General features: G+C 40.1%; 1 protein-coding gene across 1 annotated transcript in view; it reads left to right on the plus strand.

Annotated features, from left to right (window-relative positions):
- The window catches only part of LEKR1 (leucine, glutamate and lysine rich 1), a 285005-nt gene that overhangs the window by 154482 nt on the left and 104081 nt on the right, over positions 1-26442 (plus strand). The window contains exon 7 of the mRNA XM_082251303.1: positions 20199-20280. Within this exon, the coding sequence (XP_082107429.1) occupies positions 20199-20280 (82 nt within the window). The remainder of the gene's footprint in view (positions 1-20198; positions 20281-26442) is intronic.

The raw sequence follows: 26442 nt of genomic DNA on the forward strand, positions 1-26442 counted from the left end.
TGCTCTGACATGCATTGTGATCTGGAAGGTCTTATATAGACAGGTGTGTGGCTTTCCTAATCAAGTCCAATCAGTATAATCAAACACAGCTGGACTCAAATGAAGGTGTAGAACCATCTCAAGGATGATCAGAAGAAATGGAAAGCACCTGAGTTAAATATATGAGTGTCACAGCAAAGGGTCTGAATACTTAGGACCATGTGATATTTCAGTTTTTCTTTTTTAATAAATCTGAAACAATGTCAACAATTCTGTGTTTTTCTGTCAGTATGGGGTGCTATGTGTACATTCATGAGGAAGAAGAATGAACTTAAATGATTTTAGCAAATGGCTGCAATATAACAACGAGTGAAAAATTTAAGGGGGTCTGAATACTTTCCGTACCCACTTTATATAATATGTATATTGCAAGGCTGAATAGTTTTCTCAGAATCATACATTCTGCTCTGAGTCCTGGAACTCAGAGCCTTTGTAGAGCTTTGGGTAGGATAAAACCTCCATTACTAGGTCCACATCCTACCTAGTAACCTGATCATATTCCTGTATTGAAGCTGTGTTTGTTTGCTGCCTTGCTAAAATAAAAGTGCAGGACAAACCTGCTTGAAGTATTCCTGGCTCCCTTGTTCCATACATGGTTTACTACTGCCATTTCTAAAGTTGAGCCTGCCCCCCTTACAATATATATATCATTTCTCCCTTTCATGGTAAATTGATGGACAGGTAGGTTACACTAGAAAGGTAAGTCTTTAAAAAGAGTTGTAATTCTATGCATTAAGATAAAAAGCCTTCTGTGTGCAGCAGCTCCCTCAGGCCCCCTAACACTTACCTAAGGTCCCTCTCTGTTCAGCGATGTCCAGTGAGTGTCTCAGCCGAGATTCTCCCTCCTGATTGGCTTAGACACAGCAGAGGTGCCATTGGCTGCTGCTGCTTTCAATCAAAGGCAGCTAGCCAACCAGGGGAGAGAAGGGCGGGGCAGGAGGTCCGTGTCTGGATGGACACAGGGAGCTGTTACTCGGCTTGGTTGCCCCAATAGCAAGATGCTTGCTGTGGGGGCATTGAACAGGAGGGAGGGGTCAGGATCACAGAAGGCGGACCCAAAAAGAGGAGGATCTGGGCTGCTCTGTGCAATTCCACTGCACAGAGGGGGGTAAGTATATAACATGTTTGTAATTTTTATAGGGGAAAAAATGAGACTTTACAATACCTTTAAGGTCACAGAAGACCAGGTCATTGCTGTTCTGGTGAAATATACAGATATTTTCTGTACTTGCTGAAAATATTCTAATCTGGAAAAAATAAACGAATGCAGCCACCACATCTAAGGACTGGTAATCTGCAATAAATTACATTTTTATTTTGGAGTTTAGATATATTTTAAAGCATTAAAGGGAAACTCCAGTCAAAAATGAACAAAAAAAAAAGTTCCTATTAATAGTATGTTAAATATTTTTATCTTTAATATTATTTATTTTCTGGCTAGCTGCTTGTGTAGCTTAGAAAGTCTTATCTAAGCTAGACAATCAACTACTTCCTGTTCTTCACCAACAACACAATAACGATTTAACAAGGAGACCCCCAGATCCCCCCACCTATGTAAATGGGTATCGGGCGGAGACCTCCCCTTCTGTCGTCAAGTGATGTCAGAAGGGGGTGGTGCCGCTGAGTGACGTAACCTGGTGGCCCTGCCCCTTGCCTAAAAAAGAACTGTCAAAGCCAAAGAGCGGGCATACGACAGGTAGCCTTTTAGAAGGCAAAGCGTTTTTTGCAATTTTCCTTTTTTTCGGGTCAGCAGGCGTTGTGATTGACGATGGATTTACATCGAGAGACACAATTTTTTTTCTTTTTTCTTTTTAATAAAGGACTTGTCAAAAAACTATTTCCTTTTTTACTTTTTCACACTTTTTTGGTGAATGGGTATTGATACGATGTAAGGAGATCCTTGTTAAAGGGGGCTTCCAGATTCCAATAAGACCCCCACCAACAGACCCCACCAACCACAGCCCAGGGTTGTCAAGAAGAGGCCCTTGTCCCCCCTGCCCTATACCAGGCTACCCCCCCCATGTGGCCTAGTATGGTTCAGGAGGGGGCAGCTCACTCATCCCTCCTTTTCCTGACTTGCCAGGTTGCATGCTCAGATAAGGGTCTGGTATGGGTTTTGGGGGAACAATTTTTTGGCGTGGGGTTTATTTTCCTTTTTTTATTTTATCTGTATTACTGGGACTCGACTAATGCAACTCTGTCCTCATTGGTTTACCTTTAAATAGGTTCTTCCCCCTTCAGCCCATCATAAATGCTGCTGCCAGACTCATCCACCGTACAAACCGTTCGGAGTCTGCTACCCCTCTCTGCCAATCCCTCCATTGGTGGCCACTCACCCTACTAATTAAATTCAAAATCCTAACAATAACTTACAAAGCCATCCAAAACTGCCCTGAGCTACATCACTAAAAATACCAACCAAATCGTTCTAGTCGTTTCTCCCAAGACCTCCTGCTCTCTAGCTCCCTCATGATCTCCTCCCATACTCGCCTCCAGGAATTCTCCAGAGCCTTTCCCATTCTTTGGAATTCCCTACCCCAATCTGTCTATCTCCAACTCTGTCCACCTTTAGGTGATCCCTGAAAACGTTTCTTTTCAGAGTCTCCTATACTGCCACCACCTAACAACTGTACTTTTATTTTCTCCATCAGCTCATCCCCCACAGTTATTACCTTTTGTATCACTTAAACCTCCATTCTAGATTATAAGCTCTAACGATCAGGGCCCTCTGATTTCTCCTGTATTGAATTGTATTGTAACTGTACTGTTTGCCCTAATGTTGTAAAGCGCTGCGCAAACTGTTGACGCTATATAAATCCTGTAGAATAATAATAATAATATTACAATTCAGTGTAAGAGAGTTAAGAGGGCTATGGTCCTGGGAGCTTGCAGTCTACATGGAGAGGGAACTGATACACATTTTTTCTAGAAAGACTAACAAGTATTTCAATGAAAATATGCTTTATTTTGTATTGTCTGTGCAATTTGAATATATTCGTTACTTGATGGAACGGAGATCGCTTTTGTCAATTATCAACTATCCGATTGTAATGTTTTTCCTGAAATTTTACTCTCTAACCTACCAAAGTTTTTAATTAAAAAAAAAAGCAGGTATTAATATCATATTTATTACCTGCTGTCCTGTGGAAAATGACAAGACACAGCTGTGTCCATTGAATGTTGTACTAGCTCTTATGGCAAAGTCGCAGTTTTATGGCAATGAGCAAAATGCGGCTTAATTGATTTTTAAAGAGTGCACAAAAATTTGGGAGTGCAGGGTAAATTATATTGCATGATTTTCATTTCTAACATTCTTTTAAAAATTCTGCTTACCTGGCTATCTCTGGCTTCAGAGTCACTAACCTGGAACAAGTATGAAAAACGTGTAGTTGGTGTAGTGTTGGAACTTCTGAACTGCATACTTGTTTCATGTCAGTACATCCAAAGCCACAAATTATAATTCACACCAGTGTGTTGATCTGCATTTCAGCGCAGCTGTAAAACGCAGATCAACAGAAAGACATCTGAAAACAATAATTTCCAATGTGTCCTATTCACACCATAACGCCACGCATACATGTCAATGGACATCAAAATATATTTCAATGGACATCAAAATATGTGTCAGCACGCGTTAAAGTACAACTAAAATGGATGGAAATGTATATGCATTTTCCATACATTTTAGCTCAAGTTAATGTGAATTGGTCCTAAAGCCTTTGGATCAGCCTGAAAGCCAGACAGCCAGTATATTTAGTAGGATGTCATCCATAGCAGCTCATATGTCCTTTAAGGGCATTTTTCTTTAAAGTCCAACTCCCGTTCCCTAATTGCAACCCCTTTCTTGCAGATGGTTCCACGACAGTGTTTTATGCCTTTTGTTATACCTACCTATTCTAGATGTTCTGAGGCTGATCATGTCATATTCTAAGTCCTCTTCCCTTCTCCCATGCTGGGCCCTTCTTGAGGATGTAGATAGCAGTGCTGATATGAAGTCGGCACTGCTCTCTGTATCATTACACTGTGAATATAGGGCTCCACAATGAAGCCCTCTTATGGGCAGGTCCACGACGCACTGCAGTCTCAGAAATTCTTCCCATTATTGTTTAACCTAGAGGGCATCATGTGGCAAAAAGGATTTATGTGGGGGACAGAGCCAAAAGAGAGTATTGCAGCTTGAGCTGATTTTTTTTTTTTACCTCTTGGGGACCTCTTCTAAAAATAAAAATAGGCCAAAGTTGGGCTTTAAACGAGAAGTACAGACAAAGCTCATTTGGCTGTACTTCTGTGGATCACAGGAGTGCAATTCGTTCTGCAGTCCTGCGACCCATTTATAGCAGACATAGGCTGACATCACAGAGCTGGTCCAGAGCTGGTCCAGACTCTGGAAATATTGCAACCATATGGTCAGAATCTGCCCACATGGCTGCACAGGGTTCTAACCCCACTCCCATACTTCTCTATTAAGCTTTACCTATTGGAACTTAAAGTTGTTCACTTGCAAATCATCTAACCTTCCATAAATGGTCCACTTATTTTTTTTTTTATGTATATCATCCGTTTACAAATGAACCAACATTTAGATTGGTGAATATTAAAACAGGATGCTAGATGAAGGCGAGGCAAAGAAATTAGGTAAAAAATACACAGAAACAAACCTTTGACCTGCACGTTAGCGTTAGCGTGTATGTATACATCATAAATCAGGAAACCAATAGGTCTGTAACTGTTGAGCATTCCATAAAAGGTAACACCTACCATCTGTCTGTTTCGAATAAAAGCCCTGGGATTACACAGATATTCAAATGATTTCTTTGCAGTTCAGTCAGTTTTGTGCAGCTCTCATCTCCCCCATATGTGCTGTGTGGTTTAATGTTTCAGAAGAGCTCACATGTCTCCTGGAAGTGTAAACAGGGCGGATGTTGAGTTTCCCTTCATCTTGTGGTTAAGCAGCTGTGGTAGGGAACCTTAGGTCAAAATTAAAGGCTAATATGTTCAGTGAGAGAAACACACATGAGGTATATAAATATTGCAAACCGTTGTCATGCTGAAGCAGTTGCTAACGTCTAATCCACTCATGTGGCTAGGGTTTTCCCTCCTTTAATTATAGGAAAGGAATGGCCTTTTCTGACAAGCATCATAGGGTCCACTGCTACTATAAGAGCACTCTACAGTTTTGTAAACATTTTATTTCATTTTCGTAGATTTTTTTTTATATTGTGCTTAACACCCAAAAATTTGCAAAAGTGTGATTTTCTGTCCCAGTAACAATATTCACCAGAGCAATAAAAAAGCGAATCTACTCTGCAGAGATTTTTTAAGTGCGTTTTACTTGCTTCAAAATTCTAACATGTAGCAAAGGCCTGGAAAACTCCCAAGTTATGCCTCACTAAAAATAAGAACAGGGTCACACAGGCCACAATCCATGATTAGATAGAAGCCACCCAACAAGAGAGTCTCTGTGTTTACCAAGCTTTGATGACCTTGGGTTGGTCATTTCCTCCCTATTAGTTATAAAGAATCCACGCTTGAGCCTTGATTCTATGCCATTTGAGTCCCCCATTTCTCCTATCATGCATACAAGTCTAGACCCCCAGGTTCCCATACAATAAAATACAGAAAATGCATATAGTGGGGTTTTATCAAATTTGACTGAAAATGTGGAAATACGCTTTAAGCCAGGGATAAGTGTTACCTACTTCCAGTCCAGGCCTTTTCTGGCACTTTTTGTTCACATGTACCAATCAGTATTTTTGGCTAGAATATTACTTAGAACTTCCAAAGATTATATATATATTTTTTTAAATCAGAGGCCCTAGAGCAGGGTTTCTTAACCAGGGTTCCTCCTGAGGTTACTAGGGGTTCCTTGAGCAATGGGCAATTTCTGCCTCTCTGATAAGTTCCCAATGTCACCATTGTTACTTTTTGCTATCTGTAAGGGAGTAATTTTTCTCAATAATGACAAGAGTAAGGAGCATTCTTCCCACTGACTGTTACACTAATGTGTCATGAGTTGTAGATTTTTAATATTTAGCAGGGGTTCCCCGAGACCAGATATTTATTTCAAGGGTTCCTCTGTGTTGAAAAGGTTGAGAAAGGCTGACCTAGAGAATAAATTGGTGGGTTTTGCAATTTTTTTATGTCACACAGTATTTGCGCAGTGGTTTTTCAAATGTAATTTTTTGAGAAAAAATCCTTTTTTGAATTTTAATGCAAGAAAAAACTGAACGCATAAGCCAAAATGTAAAATTACGCACGCCTGTGCAGCGGCGACAAACAACGTAAATTTTACTATCCATATGCAATGGTTTAAAAGCCTTTACAGGTTACCCTTTTAGATTTACAGAGGAAGTCTGGTGCTAGATCTGACATTCGTGGTGATACCTCACATTTGTGGGACAATCACTGTTTGCTTGCGGAATTACTGCACGCATTCTGTTTCGCGAGCAAGCGCAGGAGGACGGGGGCACTTTAACTTTTTTTTTTAAATTATTAATTTATTTTATTTATTTTTACACTGTTGCTTTCATTTTTTTATCACTTTTATTGTCACAAGAAATGTAAACATCCTTGTGACAGCAATAGACATGTAACAGGTCCTCTTGATGGGGAGGTCTGGGGTCTATAATCCCTCCTCTGCACCTAAAAGCATTCAAAACACTATGATCGGTCCTGGCACTGATCCTGGCTTTGCTTGGTTGTCAGGCCAGCCCACAGACGCGCTGGCTGGTCGCTTGGGTCTCCCCGTGGAATGGGAGAGTCCGGGAAAGCAGCGGAAGGTGGCAAGAGGGGGGGAATGTCCCCTCCTGCTGCTTGTAATAGCAGTCAAGCGGCTAGTGAGCCACTCCAATTGCTGTTACAAGAGAGCCGACTGCTGGCTCTAAAAAAATGACACAATGCAGCTGCAGGCATCATCCCAGTATAACCACCAAAAGTCCAGCGATATACTGGTACGTCGCTGGATGGGAAGTTGTTAAAGTCTATCAAAACTAAAGAGAAAAAAATATGTATATTGCAGTTTACCCCTTAGATGTGGTGGCTGAATTCATTTTTTTTTCAGGCTAAGTTCAGTTGCTGTGTGTAGCAAAAAAATATGTGTCGATCCTGTAAGAAATCCAGTGTCCTTGTAACTTCCTGTACATTAAACTTAAAGAGGAATAAACTCAGTGTATTTTTTCCCCCCTGAAAAGTAAAAGCATACTGTGCTAGTATGCATCACATACTAGCACATTATGTGACACTTACCTCCAAAGGAAGCCCTTGACGTCCCCGCTGGAGGCCGCATCCATTTTCAGCCGTCTTCCTTCCTGATTTCCAGACTCCGGCTATGCTACTGGCCGGGAGCCACATGACGTCACTCCCGCGCATGCACATGGGAGCCGCCGGTTACAGCACAGGGCTCTGAAGAAACGGCATGGGTGACCATTCTTTCAGAGCGCACACGCCAATGACATCATCTGCGCACTATACAGTACATATCTCCTAAACAGTGCAAGTTTAGGAGATATTTACAGTACATATAGGTAAGCATTATTATAGGTTTACCTATAGGTACAACTTACAGAGGGGGGTTTACAACTACTTTAAAGTGGAGCTTTAAACAGAGCTTGTTTGCTCCCCCCACCCCCTCTGCTGCCACATTTGGCACCTTCCGGGGTGAGTGGGTACCTGTGTTTCAAAGGTACCGGTTGAGGTCCCCCTGAAGTTCAGCCCCCCTCCTCCTTCCCATAGGGCCATTCACAAAGCACATTGCACGTCGCTCATGTGCAGTAGGGAATCGGCTGTGAAGCTGCAAGGCTTCACTGCCGGGTTACCTTACAAAGAATGGCGGCGGCAGCACCCGAGAGCCGATTGAAACATTGGCTGGTGTGCCGACATTGCGAGATCCCTGGACAGGTACGTTTCCTATCAGCAGCTACAGTTCTTCATTTTTTTTTTTTTGGGGGTGGAGGCTGGAGCTCCTCTTTAAATTTCAAACAAAGTTATTAGTCTTCCTAGCTATTTCTTTTTGGACTTCAGAACACCTCCCCTATGTTATTGAGATTAGGTGAGAAGTAGGTGCTCGGATTTCAAAAAAGGAACACTGCTTAGGGTAACAACATTGCTCACTCTTTCACAGATACAGCACAGAGTGTGCATTGAAACCCTAGGGCAAGTGTGTTTCTGCCAGGAATACTAGGTTAAGTACGGTAGTAGAAAACCCTGAAAAATAAAGAAAATAATTGCACCCATCACATCTAAGGACTGCTAAGCTTCACTGTATAAAAATGTTGTTTTTGGGTTTAGATACACTAGTATACACAAGTATATTATTAGGTCAATACTGGAATTTCTTGAAGTTGGTCACCACTCCATGTGATGTCGTTTTCTTATTTTTCGGCCTCAGGTTGCCACCCATTACACCTTCACAAAAATATTAGAGGACTGTCTACCTAAAAATGTACTTGTGATGGCTTAAAAGACCAAATGCTAGCATGTCCTAAAAAAATATTGAATGTATTTCAATTGACACTGTTGGAAACACTGAGGTTACAATATGTTCTTTGGTGCATCTGAAAATGTGCTGCAGTTCTGTGAGAAAGAATCTCCTCCACATTTTTTTACAGGGAGCAAGCTGCAACCAAATGCCAGCATATCCACATGGTGATCTAAACAGACCAAATAACTGAGAATGCAGGTATCTGATTTTTGGTGGCATTTATTATGGCAGTCTAATTTATTAATTCACCCATCCACACACAACATTTCTGCAAGATATGCTGTCCTGTAACATCGCTACCTAGTGAGAGTGTGAAGCAGGGCGTTTTTTTAAACGTTTATTTTTTTAGGGTGCATTTTTCATTTTTTATTGATATTTTCATATTAATAGGGTACAGAAAGGAAGAAGGGAAGAAAAGGAAAACAAAAATATTTCCATATTCAAAAAAAAAAAAAAGAAAATGTACAAATTTATATAACATAACTTCCTCTCATTTTTAATAAAAAATAAAATGAAAAAAAAAATTGAAGGAAGAGCACTTTGCTTTTTCATTTAAGAAAGGGAAAAGATCCCTATTAATGTTTGCTGATCTATTCTTGTTCAATTCAAAATAAGTCAAATAAAATTAGGTCCGAAGGCTACTTCAATGTTTCCATATATACAACCCACTGGGTCCATTTTACCCTAAACCCCTTATGTCTAGCCTGTTGTTGGGCAATCATTTCTTCCATTCTCATCAAATAACACATCTCTACTATCCATTCCCCAATCTCTGGAGGTTTTGTAGATTGCCAACGTCTAAGGAATTAAGGTTCTAGCTGCACAGAGAAAGAACCTAAGTAGCTAGTTCCTAATTAAAGACATGGGACCCTGGATTACTGAAAGCAGTACCATCGCGGGGGTTGGTTCGAGATTCGTCGACAATATTTTATCTGCTCTACTCCCTCCCAAAGTTTTTAATCAATGGGAAATTCCACCATATGTGCAAATAAGTGCCTTCCCCGCTGTGCACCCTACTGCATATCTTTACATTCAGAGTTGATATCTGATTTAGTCTATAAAGGGTTTTATACAAAGCAGGCCATTTTAATGTAAACATGTAAACTATTATTTCCCCTTTATTTTCAGTTATAGTGAAAATGATCAGTTGAACAAATAGAGTGGGTGAAGCTCACCAAGGGGAACACAGCAGCAATAAAAGCCTGATACTCAAAACTAATAAAACATTTTGGCTTAAATACACCTTAAAGATAAAAATTGTATAACGTAAATATTACAATTATTTGCATAATAAAGCCATTTTTGTTATAGCTGTCCTTTAGACACATAGAAGACCCCTCCAGATAAGCTGCTGCAACATTAATAGCTGTTAACAAAGCACATCTTTTCACAGAATACTCCAGTGACACATTTCATTATTGTAGGCTCTGGAGTAATGGAAAAGGTTTGGAGTGATTTGTTCTGTGTTAGAACACAAGCAGGACTGCTGACATACGCTGTCCATAGTCTTTCACAGTCCCTACTATGGTTCATTCTGTCCACATACTGAGCCATAGTGGCATGACAAACCATGAGAATCTTTCTGTTCCACATTTTCACCAAAGCTTTTGAATTCCTGGTAGTCTTACACAATGTACTGAAAAACAGATGACGGTCAAATAATATGTTTTCAGCAGTCCCTTTCATGTAAAGAAAGGCCGTCGTTTCATTTTGGCTTTCCACACTGTAATCATTTGTCCATAATCTCCTTTATGAAAAACGTTCCATGAATGAGAAATTCATTAGCTTGCCGAGCAGTTGCACGTGTTCCTTATCACATCTGTGTGGTAGTTGCGAACAGGATTTTTTGCATTATTTTCCAAAGGAATTCTTGTGTCTTTTCCAGCATGAAGTGAGTGATGTGAATTTAATGTTGATTAGCCTTTCAAGAACAATACCTTTTTTATGGGTTTCCCACTAAAGAATGCTGGTGACTTAATTCATTTTCCACCCACATTCCATCTTGACTTCACAATAAGGTTGAAGAATATATAGCCTCGATGAATAATACAATAGTACATTCACATAGCTATAATTATTTATTAAAAACAATAGTCTTAAACTGTATATCACTTATACTTGGCAGATCAGACTGCCCTTTTCCATTGGAATGCAATGTGGTCTGTCTAGAAGCAGTTCACATACATATATGGCTTTACAAAAACATATGCAATTGGCCTCAGTGCATGTTTTAAAAAAAAAATTTCAACTTTGAACACGCATTCATGTCTGATCCAGAGATTTCTTTTACACATTGATATGATGGGAAGTAATTCAAATTGTTCTGGCCTTTGATTGGAAAGCAGGGATATATTTAAATTCCTACCAGCTCAATATTTAGCATAGCATGAAATATTTAGCATAATAGCATGAAAATTTGGAACGCTGGTGACTAAACATTTTTTGATGACCAAAAAATTGTTGCATTTAAAAAAGTTTGCAATTGTTTGGTCTGAATTTCATCAAATATAACAATCCAAAAAAAGAATAGACCTATTTTTGGGCGAATATACACACATTATAATGCCAACTTATATAAAATTTTGATCCTTGATAGGGGAAAACCTACCCAGAATCTAGCCTTGTGGCTACTAAAACCCAAACAAAATGCTCCAAAAAGGCTCTAACTCGCTTGACAGCTTGCAAGGATGAAGAGAAAGTAAATGTAATCCCTACTGAACGCCTGAAATTCACTGATGACATAATGGGAGAGCACTAGGAAGGGGAGTTCTCAATGAGACCATGGGGTTGATTTACTAAAGCCAAATAGATTGTGTACTTTGCAAGTGCAGTTACGCCAGAGCTTAGTGTAGTAAATTTGGTGAAGCTTCATAATTGGACGATGAAAGTCAGCAGAGCTTTCCCTCATTTACTAAGCTTTGGAGCAACTGCACTTGCAGAGTCTATTTGCCTTTAGTAAATCAACCTCAGTGTTTCTTTAAGACTGATTCTGAATTCCCACGCTCTCCTCCAGCTGAGGCTATACTTAATGTATTTATAGGAAAAATAAGAAAAAAAAATATTCCATACATCTCACTGAAAATTGCACGGTTCTCCGTGTTTTCTCTTGCTGTCTTTAGAGGCTATTGTCTGAAAAGGCTATTCGCTTTGCCCTCCTCATCATAGTTAGAAAAACCTAACTCAGTTGAAGGGCATAGAGTAGAGGAGAAGGTTGTTTGTTAGCATAGAGGAGAGGGGAAAGTTGTAGATTAGTATAGAGAAGAGGAGAAGGTTGTATGTTAGTGTAGAGGAGAGGAGAGGAGAAGGTTGTATATTACTGTGGAGGAGAGGAGAAGGCTGTACATTAGTGTGGAGGAGAGGAAAAGGTTGTATGTTAATTATATACATAGCACATTGTGTTTAGGGCTAGTATCTGGAAATCCATACGGTGTAAGGAAAGGTGTTTAGAGAACATTTTTTAGGCTAGTGAAAATGTTGCTATAGATATTAGAGGAAGATTTGATAGGTAGGCACGATCTGACCAGTTTTTAATCGTTTTGCCTACTTTCTTCTGGCTAAACATGCAGAAGGTGGAGGTAATAGGAAGTTAGCGACATTAATGTTTTATGCAGACAGGTTGCCAAAAACTAAATACTTTTACACAGCAAGGTAACCAGGATGAAAAAAAAAAAAAAAAACAGACAGGTTTCCCCACCCCATTGATATCATAGCACTTTTTTATTAGGTGCTATGCTTTTAAGTACTTCCCTATTTTGACAGGAAGGTCACAAAAGAGGTTTACCTATCATTCTACTTTCATTTAAGAACTAAGCAAATAGCAGGTAAAACAAAGTGATTATTCCCATTAAACTCCAGAGCAGCGGCAACCAGTCAGATTTTCTTCGTTTTTTTTTAAATCTATATTTAAGACATTGTGCAAATACAATTGGACATCCTGTCCAGTGTTACATATTGCATGTCAATTTCACATTTAAAGATTACCACAGCAGGCCCATACATTTGCATACATGAAAAAAGAATGAAGATGCAAAAAAGGTGGCACATATTAGGAGGCACTTTAGAAACAGGAGTTACTACTGAGATATAGTGGATGTAGCATTGCCTAAAACCTAGCCACCTCCTGTATATACATAATAAAGCCTCTATGTAGACCCTGAACCTATGGCAATCACACTGGTTTTAGAATAAATGTAATCTAATTGTACATGATAACACAATGTGGAACATGTTACATTTTTCTCTCCTTGCCCCTCCATTCTCCAATATAGGGTAGCAAGGGGCAAACATATATAGAAAAACAGAAAATGGGGATCCCAATCATCCCCATATCAGGCCAAATGGGCAGAGAAATTTGACTTGACAGTCTTTTCCTCCCTACTCTTGTCATGTGGCCAAATGAATATAAACAGAACTACCCATTTACCATTAAAAATTTTAAAAAACTGCTCAGAAGAAACTTTTTACTGAAGTACAGGTACCCACCTCCTAAGTACCATTGAAATAAAATGGATGAAGTGGGGCAACATGATTTTATCAGAACACAATACAAAAAGGCCAATAAATTGCATAAATTACACAAAGTACAGTATATCCCTCTTGGGATATTGGGGTTACTTCTACCTGGGAAGCTACTCCAGAAAAGATAACAATGTGTAGGCCGTCTAACTCGACATGTGTAGTGGTGTCCCACTTCTTCAGGAGAAGGGTAGAGGGAGTAGAACACAGAAAATGAAATGTGGAGAACATGAAAATGTATACTGCTTCTTAATGACATAAATATTCCGTACAAACCACAAGGTTTATACAAACTATATTTATTCCGATGAGTGGTATGGAAGACACTTACCCCAGGTTTAGGCCAGGTTTAGCTGGCAGCCGTCATGGCGTCATCGAGGCAAAGATCGCTGGATGAGCATGGGAGCAGACAAAATCAGGCCACTGGAATTACTGTGTACATACAGTTAGGTCCATATATATTTGGACACAGGCACATTTTGTCAAAAGAATGGTCTTTTTTTATGAAAAAGGCCAGATACAGCGCTTGCTAATTAAATAATATCAGAGGATCTATAAAATACAGTTCCCAGTAAAATTAAACCTGTTCTGTAAAGTGCCAGTGTGACTCAATATAGAACATATGAAAAGTAAAATCGCATCAAATAGCATATAAATAAATATAGATTCATAATAGAAAAGCCATAAAAAGTGACAATAGTGCTATGCTAAATTATAATCTGATGTGCATAAGTGACTGTGACATAAATGTCCGTTAAAAATAACTTTAAATAAATGATATAATCAATCAGCAATATTTCCTTGGAAAAGATATAAATATAAAAGAAAGTCCAACAATAAATAGTGACTTTGTGCTCAAAAATAATGTCCTCAGTGCAAGTGGTTATCCACAAAGGTGCAAGTGCTCTGGCTTGATTGTTCAGGGTATCGATTCCTTGTCCCGAGTGAAAATGAATAAGATGGGTCACTTACCAGATGACGTGGGTCTTATATGTCATATGACATTAAGACCATTCAAGCTTTAGTGGCCCCCTGGGCCAAATGGCTTCCCCTTTTAAGGTGGTCCTATGGGCTAGTAATGGCTCCTCTGGACTCCGGGGTGTGATGGTCAATGTAGTGGGAAAGGAGAAAAGGAAGGCTCCAAATAGCGTAATATTGTCTATTAAAAGTTTTATTACCCTTGCATCGGGTTCAGGATATATAAAAGCCAAATAAACACAATCCCTGGTGGTCAACGGTGCGGGCTGCGCGTCCTCCTCGCGGAATCACGGGCTAACTTCCGGCTTGCGTTCCAACTAGGGTAGCGTAATGACATTATGCGGTCCAAACTGATGCGTTTCGTCACTTCCGGTGACGTCTTCAGAGTATTTTATAGATTCTCTGATATTATTTAATTAGCAAGCGCTGTATCTGGCATTTTTCATAAAAAAAGACCATTCTTTTGACATTTTACTCATTACCTACAGCAGCTGCTTGTTTTTTACACCTATATATTTTCCAATTTTTGTAATCTTTAGACACTGTGATATACACACTTATTGGATACCTCACCTTGGCACAGGGAATATACTTTGTATATTTTTTTCTACACAGGCACATTTTGCATATTTTTGGCTCTGTATGCCACCAGAATAAAATTAAAAGGAAACAATGCAAATTAATATAAAGTACAGACTTTCAGCTTTAATTCAAGGGGTTGATCATAAATATCAAGTACAATTTTCAGGAATTGCAACCATTTTTATACACAGTCCCCCCCATTTTCAGGGGCTCAAATGTAATTGGACAAATGAATATAATCATAAATAAAATGTTCATTTTTTAATATTTTGTTAATAAACCTTTACTGGCAATGACTGCCTGAGGTCTGGAACCCATGGACATTACCAAAGACTATGTTTCCTCCTCTCTGATGCTTTGCCAGGCTCTAACTGCAGCTGTCTTCAGTTTGTGGGTCTTTCTGACTTTAGTTTTGTCTTCAGCAAGTGAAATGCATGCTCAATTCGGTTGAGATAAGGTGATTGACTCGGCCATTGCAGAATATTCAACTTCTTTTCCTTCAAAAGCTCCTGGGTTGCTTTTGCAGTGTGTTTTGGATCATTTTCCATCTGTACTGTGAAGCGCCGTCCAATCAACTTTGCTTTTTTTGGCTGAATCTGGGCTGACAGTATATCTCTAAACACTGTAGAATTCATCCGGGCGGCTTTTGACTTCTGTCACATCATCATTAAACACCAATGACCCAGTGGCACTGGAAGCCATGCATACCCATGACATCACACTGCCTCCTTCATGGTTTACAGATGATGTTGTGTGCTTTGGATCGTGAGCCTTCTCCAAGCTTTCTCCACACTTTTTTGTTCCCATCATTCTTGTACAGATTAATCTTAGATTCAGCTGACCAAAGAATGCTTTTCCGGAACTGGTCTTGCTTTTTTAGATGTTTTTTGTCTAAGTCTAATCTGGCTTTTCTATTCTTCAGGCTCATGGATGGTTTGCACCTTGTGGTGTACCCTCTGTATTTACTCTTGTGAATTCTTCTCTTGAATGTAGACTTTGACAATAATACGCCCACCTACTGGAGACTGTCCTTCACTAGTCTGGATGTTGTGAATGGGTTTTTCTTTACCATAGAGTGGATCCTGCAATCATCCACCACTGTTGTCTTTCATTGATGTCCTGGCCTTTTCATGTTGCTGAGCTCACCAATGCATTCTTCTTTCCTAAGAATGTATCAAACTGTTGATTTGGCCACTCCTAATGTTGCTGCTATCTCTTTGGTGGATTTGTTTTGTTTTTGAAGCTTTACAATGGCCTGTTTCACTTGCATGGACAGCTCCTTTGAACACATGATGTAGGTTCACAGCAATAGATTCAAATAAATGCAAATACCACACTTAGATTTAACACCAGACCTTTTACCTGCTTAATTGATGAAGAAATTACGAAGGAGTAGCCCACACCTGGCCATAAAACAGCTTTTGTTTCAATTGTCCAATTACTTTTGATTCCTTGAAAAAGGGTTAATGGCTTTTCTTAAGAGCTGTAATTCCTAAACCCCTCCTCCAATTTGGATGTACATTCCCTCAAATTAAACCTGAGAGTGTGCACTTTCAGACTAAATTCATACAGTATATATATATATATATATATATATATATATATATATATACTGTAACTTTATTTTGAATATGTTTTGGTAAATACCTAAAAAAAAAACTAAAATTGTGCCTGTGTCAAAATACAGTATCTCACTAAAGTGAGTACACCCCTCACATTTTTGTAAATATTTTATTATATCTTTCATGTGACAACACTGAAGAAATGACACTTTGCTACAATGTAAAGTAGCGAGTGTACAGCTTGTATAACAGTGTAAATTTGCTGTGCCCTAAAAATAACTCAACAAACAGCCAATATTGTCTAAACCGCAGGCAAAAAAAGTACTAATTGGGTCCAAAGTGTGAATATTTTGTGTGGCCATCATTATTTTCCTGCACTGCCCTAACCCTCATGGGCATGGAGTTCACCAGAGCTTCACAGGTTGCCACTGGAGTCCTCTTTCACTCCCCCATGACCATGACGACATCACAGAGCTGGTGGATGTTAGAGATCTTGCACTGCTCCACCTTCTGTTAGAGGATGCCCCACAGATTAAGGTTTGGAGACATGCTTGGCCAATCCATCACCTTTACCCTCAGCTTCTTTAGAAAGGCGGTGGTCATCTTGGAGGTGTGTTTGGGGTCGTTATCATGTTGGAATACTGCCCTGTGGCCCAGTGTCCAAAGGTAGGGGATCATGCTCTGCTTCAGTACGTCACAGTACATGTTAGCATTAGTGGTTCCCTTAATGAACTGTAGCTCCCCAGTGCCGGCAGAACTCATGCAGCTCCCGACCATGACACTCCCACCACCATGCTTGACTGTAGGCAAGACACACTTGTCTTTGTATTCCTCACCTGGTTGCTGTGACACACGCTTGACACCATCTGAACCAAATACGTTTATCTTAGGTTCCAGTAATCCATGTCCTTAGTCTGCTTGTCTTCAGCAAACTGTTTGCAGGCTTTCTTGTGCATCATCTTTAGAAGAGGCTTCCTTCTGGGACGAAAGCCATGCAGACCAATTTGATGCAGTGTGCAGCGTATGGTCTGAGCACTCACAGGCTGACCTCCACCCCTTCAACCTCTGCAGCAATGTTGGTAGCACTCATAAGTCTATTTCCCAAAGACAACCTCTGGATATGACGCTGAGCACGTGCACTCAACTTCTTTGGTTGATCATGGCGAGACCTGTTCTGAGTGGAACCTGTCCTGCTAAACCACTGTATGGTCTTGGCCACCGTGCTGCAAGTCAGTTTCAGGTTCTTGGCAATCTTCTTATAGCCTAGGCCATCTTTACGTAGAGCAACAATTCTTTTTTTCATATCAACAGAGTTCTTTGCCATCAGGTGCCATGTTGAACTTCCAGTGACCAGTATGAGAGATTGAGAGCTATAACACCAAATGTAACGCACCTGCTCTCCATTCACTCCTGAGACCTTGTAACACTAACGAGTCACATGACACTGTGGAGAGAAAATGGCTAATTGGGCCCAGGTTGGATTTGTAATCAAATTTGTTGCCAACAGTTTAGACATTAATGGCTGTGTGTTGACTTATTTTGAGAGGACAGCATATTTACACTGTTTTACAAGCTGTAAACTCACTACTTTACATTGTATCAAAGTGTAATTTCTTCAGTGTTGTCACATGAAAAGATATAATATAATATTTACAAAAATGTGAGAGGTATACTCCCTTTTGTGAGATACTGTATATATATGAACATAACTGTATATAGGTATAAAGTAAATTACTGTTACGACCAACTTTTTTATGGTACTAAAGGCTAGGAGGTCACAGGATGCAGGATACATACCACAATGATGGTTGTTTAAAATCAATATTCAATATTGATAAGAGGGTGGTGGGTCAGATAGAACACGGCTGGGCCCCTTTGAGCTGAGATAGAATATTCCCAAGAGGCTGGATCCCACTTAGATTTCAGGTGTGTGAGTACCTTTACAGCGGGCATATCTATTGGTGAGTAAAGAAATGCTAATAATAAAAAAATAGCCATTAGTTCCATATACTGTATAAGGGACACACGATCCCTTGTGTATACATTTTAGTAGAATCAAGCATTAAACAGTAAGGGCATTAGTTATTCGGAAAATGTACTGCAACAGACACTCACCTAATGGATCTGTATTGTAAAAGTCTATGGAGCAGATCTACAAGCTGCTTGTATGTTGTAGTAACTGGGAAAAGGCCATGGTTCAACCCACAGAGATAATTCCTATGATACGGCATAATACAAGCCCATAAATGTTGGTGCAACTGGTGTGTATACACACCATTGTATGCAACCACATGCAGCTCAGAGTCCTGTCAATTAATCAGTAAGTACCTGGTGAAAGGGGGTTTGCCAGAATATATCCACCACCATGCTGGTGATGGATGTGTTGTGGCCTTTTACCAGACTCCAAGCCTGGGGATGCCCAGCCGGCCAGCTAAACCTGGCCTAACCTTAGTGTAAGTGTCTTCTATACCACTCCTTGGAATAAATATAGTTTGTATGAACCTTGTGGTTTATATGGAATACTTATGTCATTATGAAGCTGTATACATGTTCATTTGCAGTGTTCTACTCAGAGGCGTAACTAGAACCTTCAGGGCCCCGGTGCAAGAAACCATGAAGGGACCCCTGGCCGAGGCCCTTCCCTTCAAGCCAGGGGCTCTTCCCTCTGATCCTGGGGCCCTTCCCTTCAAGCCAGGGGCTCTTCCCTCTGATCCTGGGGCCCTTTACTCTCGTTGTGGTGGGGCCCTTTATTACAGTCCTGCAGCGGGCCCCCTTCCTGCCATCTTGGGGCCTCCCCACGGTGGTGGAATGCGAGGGCCCGGTTGCAAGTGTGACCTTTGTGATCCTGGAAGTTCACCCCTATTATTTTTTATCAGTTCATTATTCAGAAAAGGAAGGAGCTGGTAAATTACATATTTACCGACCCCTTCCTTGTTCTCTATTGTGACACATCCCCTGCAGCAGCTGGCAGGAGAGGGGAGGGAGCACAGTGGGGGGGGGGAGGCAGAATAGTGGGGGGGGGGAACCAGGGGAGCACACAGGGGCCCAGAGACAGCAGAACTCAAGTGAACTGGATAGGAGGAGCGGCGGGGGCAGCTTACAGAGGGACCAATCTTTTCCATTTTCCTCCTGAAGCTACAGGAGGAAAAAAGGAGGACAGTGATCTCTCTACATGCTGCCCCCCCCCTTCCTATCCAGGTGTACAGGAGAGCCGCACAGGCTCCCTGGAGCATGGGGCCCGGTTGCAATTGCAACCCCTGTAGTTAGGCCCCTGGTTCTACTCCCTCTACCCATCTCCTGAAGAAGCAGGAAACCGCTAAACATATCCAGTTAGACAGCCTAAACCTAGTTATCTTCTCTGGAGTAGCTTCCCAGGTAAAAGTAACCCCAATATTGGGGGTGTAGCAACCGTCAAGAGGGATATATTTTGTGCACATTATGCACATTTATGGCCCTTTTGTATTGTGTTCTAAACTATTTGTATACAATAAATTGATTATTTTTTTAAAAAAAAACCTTCTTTGTAATGTTCTATGATGGTACCAATAAAATCCTGTTGCCCCACTTCATCCATTTTCTTTCTACCATGAAAAATTAGAACCATAGCCCAGGCTGTCACATCAGAATTATTCTTGTGAAAAAAATAATTATTTCCCATAAATTATAAATGATGAAATTGGTCTTCCATATCAGTAAGTATTTCATTTTATCATACATGTACTGATACAGAAGACAGGTTTAATCATTTCTAATTCATGGGAAAATCAAATATTTGTGTTATTGCTGCAGAATAGGCTGCAATATAACCTAATTCATTACTTGGTATATCAATTTTTCCTGTGCTCGCGCCAAGCAGAAAATATAGTTATCTGATAGGTGCTCCTTATCTTGGCATAAATTTTCAGCAATCTATGTTAACAATTCCTGCCTACTGTTTAGACATATGAGTAAACCTTCTCTATTTTCAAGTAAAGGCAATTTGTAATGTGACGGTGTAATTAGAGAATTCAACCTAATAATTATAATGGTTTTCTTTCACACAGATTTCGAGCAACAGTTGGAAACATTAGAACTGAATTTCCAGAATGTAACTAAAGAAATGCAACATCAAAAGGACATTTCCATGTAAGCCGTTTTCTTTCCTTACTCCTAAACAAACAGCAGCATACAGGCGTTGCTCTTTATTCCTGACACCAGCCAGCCACATTAGTAATATGCAGCTGCTGACTCCGAGACATCCGTTGCTTATGAAAGGAACACCAGATGACCTACGCTGAGCTCTCCAACGGTTACTTTGGGGAATGTTTCACATACACTTTCCTTTTGTATATATTCAGACTCATTCAGGGAGGTAATGCAAACAGCACAGCTGAAGTACAATTTCTAGTAATTCATAGTAACTAACCCATTTTCAGCTCTGAATATTAAGAGTCATACAGTAGCTCACTACCATAGAATTTAATATAAGAAATGTTTAAAAACTAGAATGCACGTTAGACTGTTCTAAAGGTGCTTATATTTGATCAGTAATTATCTAAGGTAGCCTTAGTAAAGAGGATACCATACGTTTATAGAGTAGCTGGAGCATAGATGATTAATTGTAGAGAGGGGAGTCACCTGTTACCCCCAGGGCTGGCATAATCCAAGAGGAAAAAATTACAATCTGTTTGTCTGTATTTCCATAATGCAGATATATACGTTGTCTGACATCATTTACCAAATGAAACAAGAGAGAAGGTTTGTACTTTTTAAGCCGAGGTTCACACTGCTCCAACATGAAAGTCGTGCGGCTTCCGATCCAATTTTGCCCTGCAACTGTAGTCCAACTTTGACCTTAATTGATGTGATTTTTTGCATTCTATGGCATTGAAGTCGTATCAAAAATGGACCAAAGTAGTGCAGGAACCTTTTCAGAGCAACTAATGTCAGAGCAGTTAAGACACCTTTGATAGGGAAACATTTAATTTGACATGTCATGCGACGTGCTCTCACAAGTCGGATCTCATGTCGCACCTGTGTGAATTTATTACACAGGTATAACTATGAAATTGTTTCTGGCAAAACAACAAAAAAGAAATGTTGCTATGGCTGCACAGTTTGCTCCTAACTTAACAAACGGCTAGACATGCAAAAAGTAAAAGAGCTAAACCACTGACTTTTTTATTTTTTCTAAATCTGCAAAACAATGTCATAATGTGCTAGTATGCGCTGCATACTAGCACAATATGTGAAAGTTACGTAGAACGAAGCCCTCCAGCGGCACGCTGTCCCCACTGAAGGTGCTTCCATCTTCACCCAGTCTTCCTTAGAGGTTCACAGACTCCGGCTGTGAGAGTGGCTGGAGCTGTGATGACGTCACTGGCATGGGTATGCTTTTCCTTCAGAGCGCATGCGCTGGTGACGTTACCTGCTGCATCTACAGTAAATATCTCCTAAACCGTGCAGGTTTAGGAGATATTTTCAGTATCTATAGATAAGTCTTATTATAAGCTTATCTCCAATTAAAATTATGCATGGGAGTTTACTTCCACTTTGATATGGACAAAGACCTGTTTGCAAATTTACGAAATTTTTACATGCTTGAACTTCCTCCAAGCTGTTGTAGGAGGTAAGACCCTGGCACCAGGCAGTGGATGAGGTGTGCATTCCTGAAGTATAAGTCCTTTTGCTGTGCCTACATAGCTCATTGAAATATTTACAAAACTGGACTTGATTTGGAATGCATCATTTTTAATTCTCCTAGGCTATTGTGATTTACACAGCTCTATGTTACTGCATAGCCAGAAAGATGACTACACTATTTATTACTATTTCACTGTTCAGTTTAACAGCTTCCGAAGCTGATTCACCATTAAATATCAAAGCTGTAGGTGGCGAAGGCACACCGGAAGCTCCAAAGCTGAACCAGCAATTAGTGGTGGTGTCTTCTGGGCTAGGCAGTGTGCCACAGGGTAATCACAAGACTGGCTGAACATAATTCAGTGCAAATCTTTTAGTAAAACACATCTCTTACACACCGATCAGTCATAACATTGTGATGAACCAACTTATATTGAGTAGCCCCCCCTTTTGCTAACAAAACAGCCCTGATATTTAGCGCATGGATGCCACTAGACCTCTAAAGGTGTGCTGTTGTGTCTGGCACCACGCATCAATAGCAGATCCTTTAAGTCCTGTAAGTTGCCAAGTGGGACCTCGGTGGATCAGACTTGTTTTTCCAGTACATGCAACAGATGCTCAATGGATTTAGATCTGGAAATTGATTGTTGTGTTCCTTGAACCGTTTTTGCAGTGTGTCAGCACACATTATCCTGCTAAAAGACGCCACTGCCATCAGGGAATGCCATATTAATGAAGGGGTGCTTAGTCAGTAACAATGTACAGGTAGGTGGTATGTGTCAGTCTAATGTCCACATGAATGGGAAGACCAAAGTTTCCCAGCAGAGCATTGTCCAAACCATCACACTGTCTCCGCCAGCTTGCCTTCTTACCATACTGCATCTTGCTGCCATGTTTTTCCCAGGTAAACAACGCACACTTCCTGGCCATCCACATTATGTAAGAGAAAACATGATTCAAGAAGCCAGGCCACCTTCTATTGCTCTGTAGTCCAAGTCTGATGTTCACGTGCCCATTGAAGGTAGTTTTGGCTGTGCACATGAGTCAGCATGGGCACCTGACTAGTTTGCAGCTACACGGGCCAATGCACAACAAACTGCAATGCTAATTTTTTCTGCTTTCAACACATCAGCTTCAGGGACAACATGTTTACTTTCTGCCTAATATATCCCACTGACTTTCAGAAGCCATTGTAACGAGATAATCAATGTTATTCACTTAAGCTGTTAGTGATCCTAATGCTATGACTGATTGGTGTATGTATTACAACTGCATGTTTATCTGTTTGCCTGGAATTTATTTCAAGTACTAAAAAGACATACATTTCATTTTTACATATTGACAACCTGGTATATAATAGTAGCTAATAAGTGAAATTCACCCATTCTAATCACAAACATGTGTACCTATCTTCTTTTACATCCTTCTCTGCTTTCCATGAATGCTTGAACAAAAGACGTTGGCTTTGCTTTCTCAACTGCCCAGTCTTTCAGAAGGCTGAATGCCTGATAATCTGTAAATATTTGCAAAACACAGCAACATTTCATGCCAATGCTCCGTTCACATATATGAATATTGGATGTGTTTTTAACCACATCCACTTCGCATGACATGTGAACCAAACTGTCTTTCTATGGAGCTGGTTCACAAATATGCAGTGCAGCGGCACTGCAAATTCATTGCAAATTTAAAAAGTGTCCTGTGCGTTTTCTAAGCATGGTGGTGCGATTCAGGTGTGAATTCAAGGCTCATTGTCTTCTATGGGAATGCATCTGAATTGCACATCTCATTAGTTTTTAACACAAATTAAGTCAGAAAAGAATATCATTGTGGGGGTGGGTCCCCCCATCAATCCATTACTGGCCCTTTTAGGGATGTTATGGATTATAAGGGGAACCCTATGCCAAAATTAAATGTTGTGGGGTCCCCCTCAATTACTACCTGACCCCTAGGTCTGGTAAAGATTTTGAGGGGAATCTTCATGGAAAAATCAAGAAAAAAATGGCGTGGGGTCCCTCCCAAAATTCATATCGGACCCTTATCCAAGCATGCAGCCTGGCAGGCCTGGAAAGGGGGAGAGGAGCGAGCGCCCCGCCCTGAACATTGGGGGGGTGCTTTGAAGCAGGGGGCACTCTGGGGTCCCCCCACCCCAAAGCACCTTGTCCCCATGTTGATGGGGACAAGGGCCTCTTCCCCATAACTCTGGGCCGTGGCTGTGGGGGTCTGCGGCCGGGGGGGCTTTTTTGGAATCTGGGAGCCCCCAGATCCCACCCCCCCATGTGAATGAGTATGGGGTACATTGTACTCCTACTCATTCACCAAAAAAAAATGTCAAAAAGAAATAAAGACACAGAGAAATTTTTTGACAATTCCTTTATTAAAAAAAAAAAAATCAAAAACAATGTCCTCCGGCGTCAATCCATCGTCAATCACGATGTCCACTCCCATCACTGACCCGAAAAAGGAAAAAAAGAAAAAGGTCTGCTCCCGCTGTCTGACAGCTCCTCCGTCTGCCAGTTTTCAAAGGGCCTGTATGGGTTGGGTGGACCCCCACGCCACTTTTTTCACAATTGTTCATTGCCGGCAATGTTTTTTTTTACATTCTGCTGTCAGCTGATTAGTCATTCGTTGTTAAGGACACGGCATTCGGCTTCCCGGCCCGCTCCTTAACAACCAGCTAATGTTAAAGACGACGGTAGCCGTTGGCTCCAGAAATTTGCATCTGAACCGCATCTAATTTGCAGCTGAACCGCTATACAGCTGTTTTGGAAATGCACAGTAAAAACTGAGGGTAAATTCGTACTAGACATGTGTGAATCTAGTCTAATAAAACTTATTGGTTCTTTATCATTGAAACTTGCTGAATGTTTATATTATTTTTTTTAAAATGAAGAGTTTATGTAGAATACTAGATTTTGTTTCTAGTTGTGTAAAGGAATAGCTTTTACATTTAGCATTATATTGACCTATGAACTTGTGTGGTCTATAGGCAATATAATGTTTACTTATATTTATTTGACTACAATGAGTAGTGTGCCAAGTGATTGGTTGTGCTTAGTGACTGGTTGTAACATAATAGAGGCTTTGTGTACATATCCAAAAAATCTGAGGTTAATCATCCAGTTTTTGCAAGTTTAAATAAACAAAATGTGAAAAATTGTTCCATCGAATGATTGTACAAATTTAGCTGTTAACTTCTGTATAATCTTTAGGCCCCTGGTATTGTCATTGTGATACCTGCATCTATGAGCCATTGTACCATGATCAAAGCATATCTAAACCCAGAAACAAGAATTGTAAATATTTCAGCTTATTAGCCTTTTCTTTTCACTTGGTGATCTGAATGCTCACCTACTGCACTGTATCTACGGAGGAGCAGCATTGTCTTCCTAGCCTGCTCTTCTGATTTGAACTATGAATATTTCTTTCTCCCCTCATCTCCATTGAAAAGAGGGGATATTGCTTCGTAGATCACAAAAGATACTGAGAAAGCTGACACTATTGTTTGAGATTTCAGTTCAGCACACAGGAATTTACAAGAGCACAACGATTCTGACAGCACAGGCAGGTATTTTTCTGTTCTCATACAAAAAATGTAATTAGCCTTAAAAAAAGAAAATGAATGCTGTCACCAGAATTGCCACATCAACCAAAATGTAATAAACTACAAAATGTTATCGGTACTCCAAATATATATAAATAGTTTTCCCGATAAAAAACATTTAAAAGGTTAGTTCAGCTTTTTAATAAACTTTGTGCAACAAAAGGGCTCCAGTTTTAAAAACAAAACTTTGTAAAAGGAGAAAAATTGAGCTTATTTTAACAACTTAAGCTCTGGAAAATGTTACCCCCTTCTTTACCTGGCAACGCTGTTTCCAAATTACATTTATATAATTTTTTCGCACACATAGAGTTTTCTTTTGATGGTATTTGATAACCACTGTTTTTTTTTTTTTGTATTATATAAACAAAAAAAAAAGAAAATTAACATTATGAAAAAAAAATATATATATATATATATATATATTTTTATTTTGAAAAAATATATATACAGTGGGTACGGAAAGTATTCAGACCCCCTTAAATTTTTCACTCTTTGTTATATTGCAGCCATTTGCTAAAATCATTTAAGTTCATTCTTCTTCCTCATGAATGTACACATAGCACCCCATACTGACAGAAAAACACAGAATTGTTGACATTGTTGCAGATTTATTAAAAAAGAAAAACTGAAATATCACATGGTCCTAAGTATTCAGACCCTTTGCTCAGTATTTAGTAGAAGCCCCCTTTTGATCTAATACAGCCAGGAGTCTTTTTGGGAAACATGCAACAAATCTTTCACACCTGGATTTGGGGATCCTCTGCCATTCCTCCTTGCAGATCCTCTCCAGTTCTGTCAGGTTGGATGGTAAACGTTGGTGGACAGCCATTTATAAGTCTCTCCAGAGATGCTCAATTGGGTTTAAGTCAGGACTCTGGCTGGGCCATTCAAGAACAGTCACGGAGTTGTTGTGAAGCCACTCCTTCGTTATTTTAGCTGTGTGCTTAGAGTCATTGTCTTGTTGGAAGGTAAACCTTCGGCCCAGTCTGAGGTCCAGAGCACTCTGGAGAAGGTTTTTGTCCAGGATATCCCTGTACTTGGCCGCATTCATCTTTCCCTCGATT

The sequence above is a fragment of the Pelophylax lessonae genome (assembly GCF_965119305.1).
Source record: "Pelophylax lessonae genome assembly, chromosome: 3".
Lineage (NCBI taxonomy): Eukaryota > Metazoa > Chordata > Amphibia > Anura > Ranidae > Pelophylax > Pelophylax lessonae.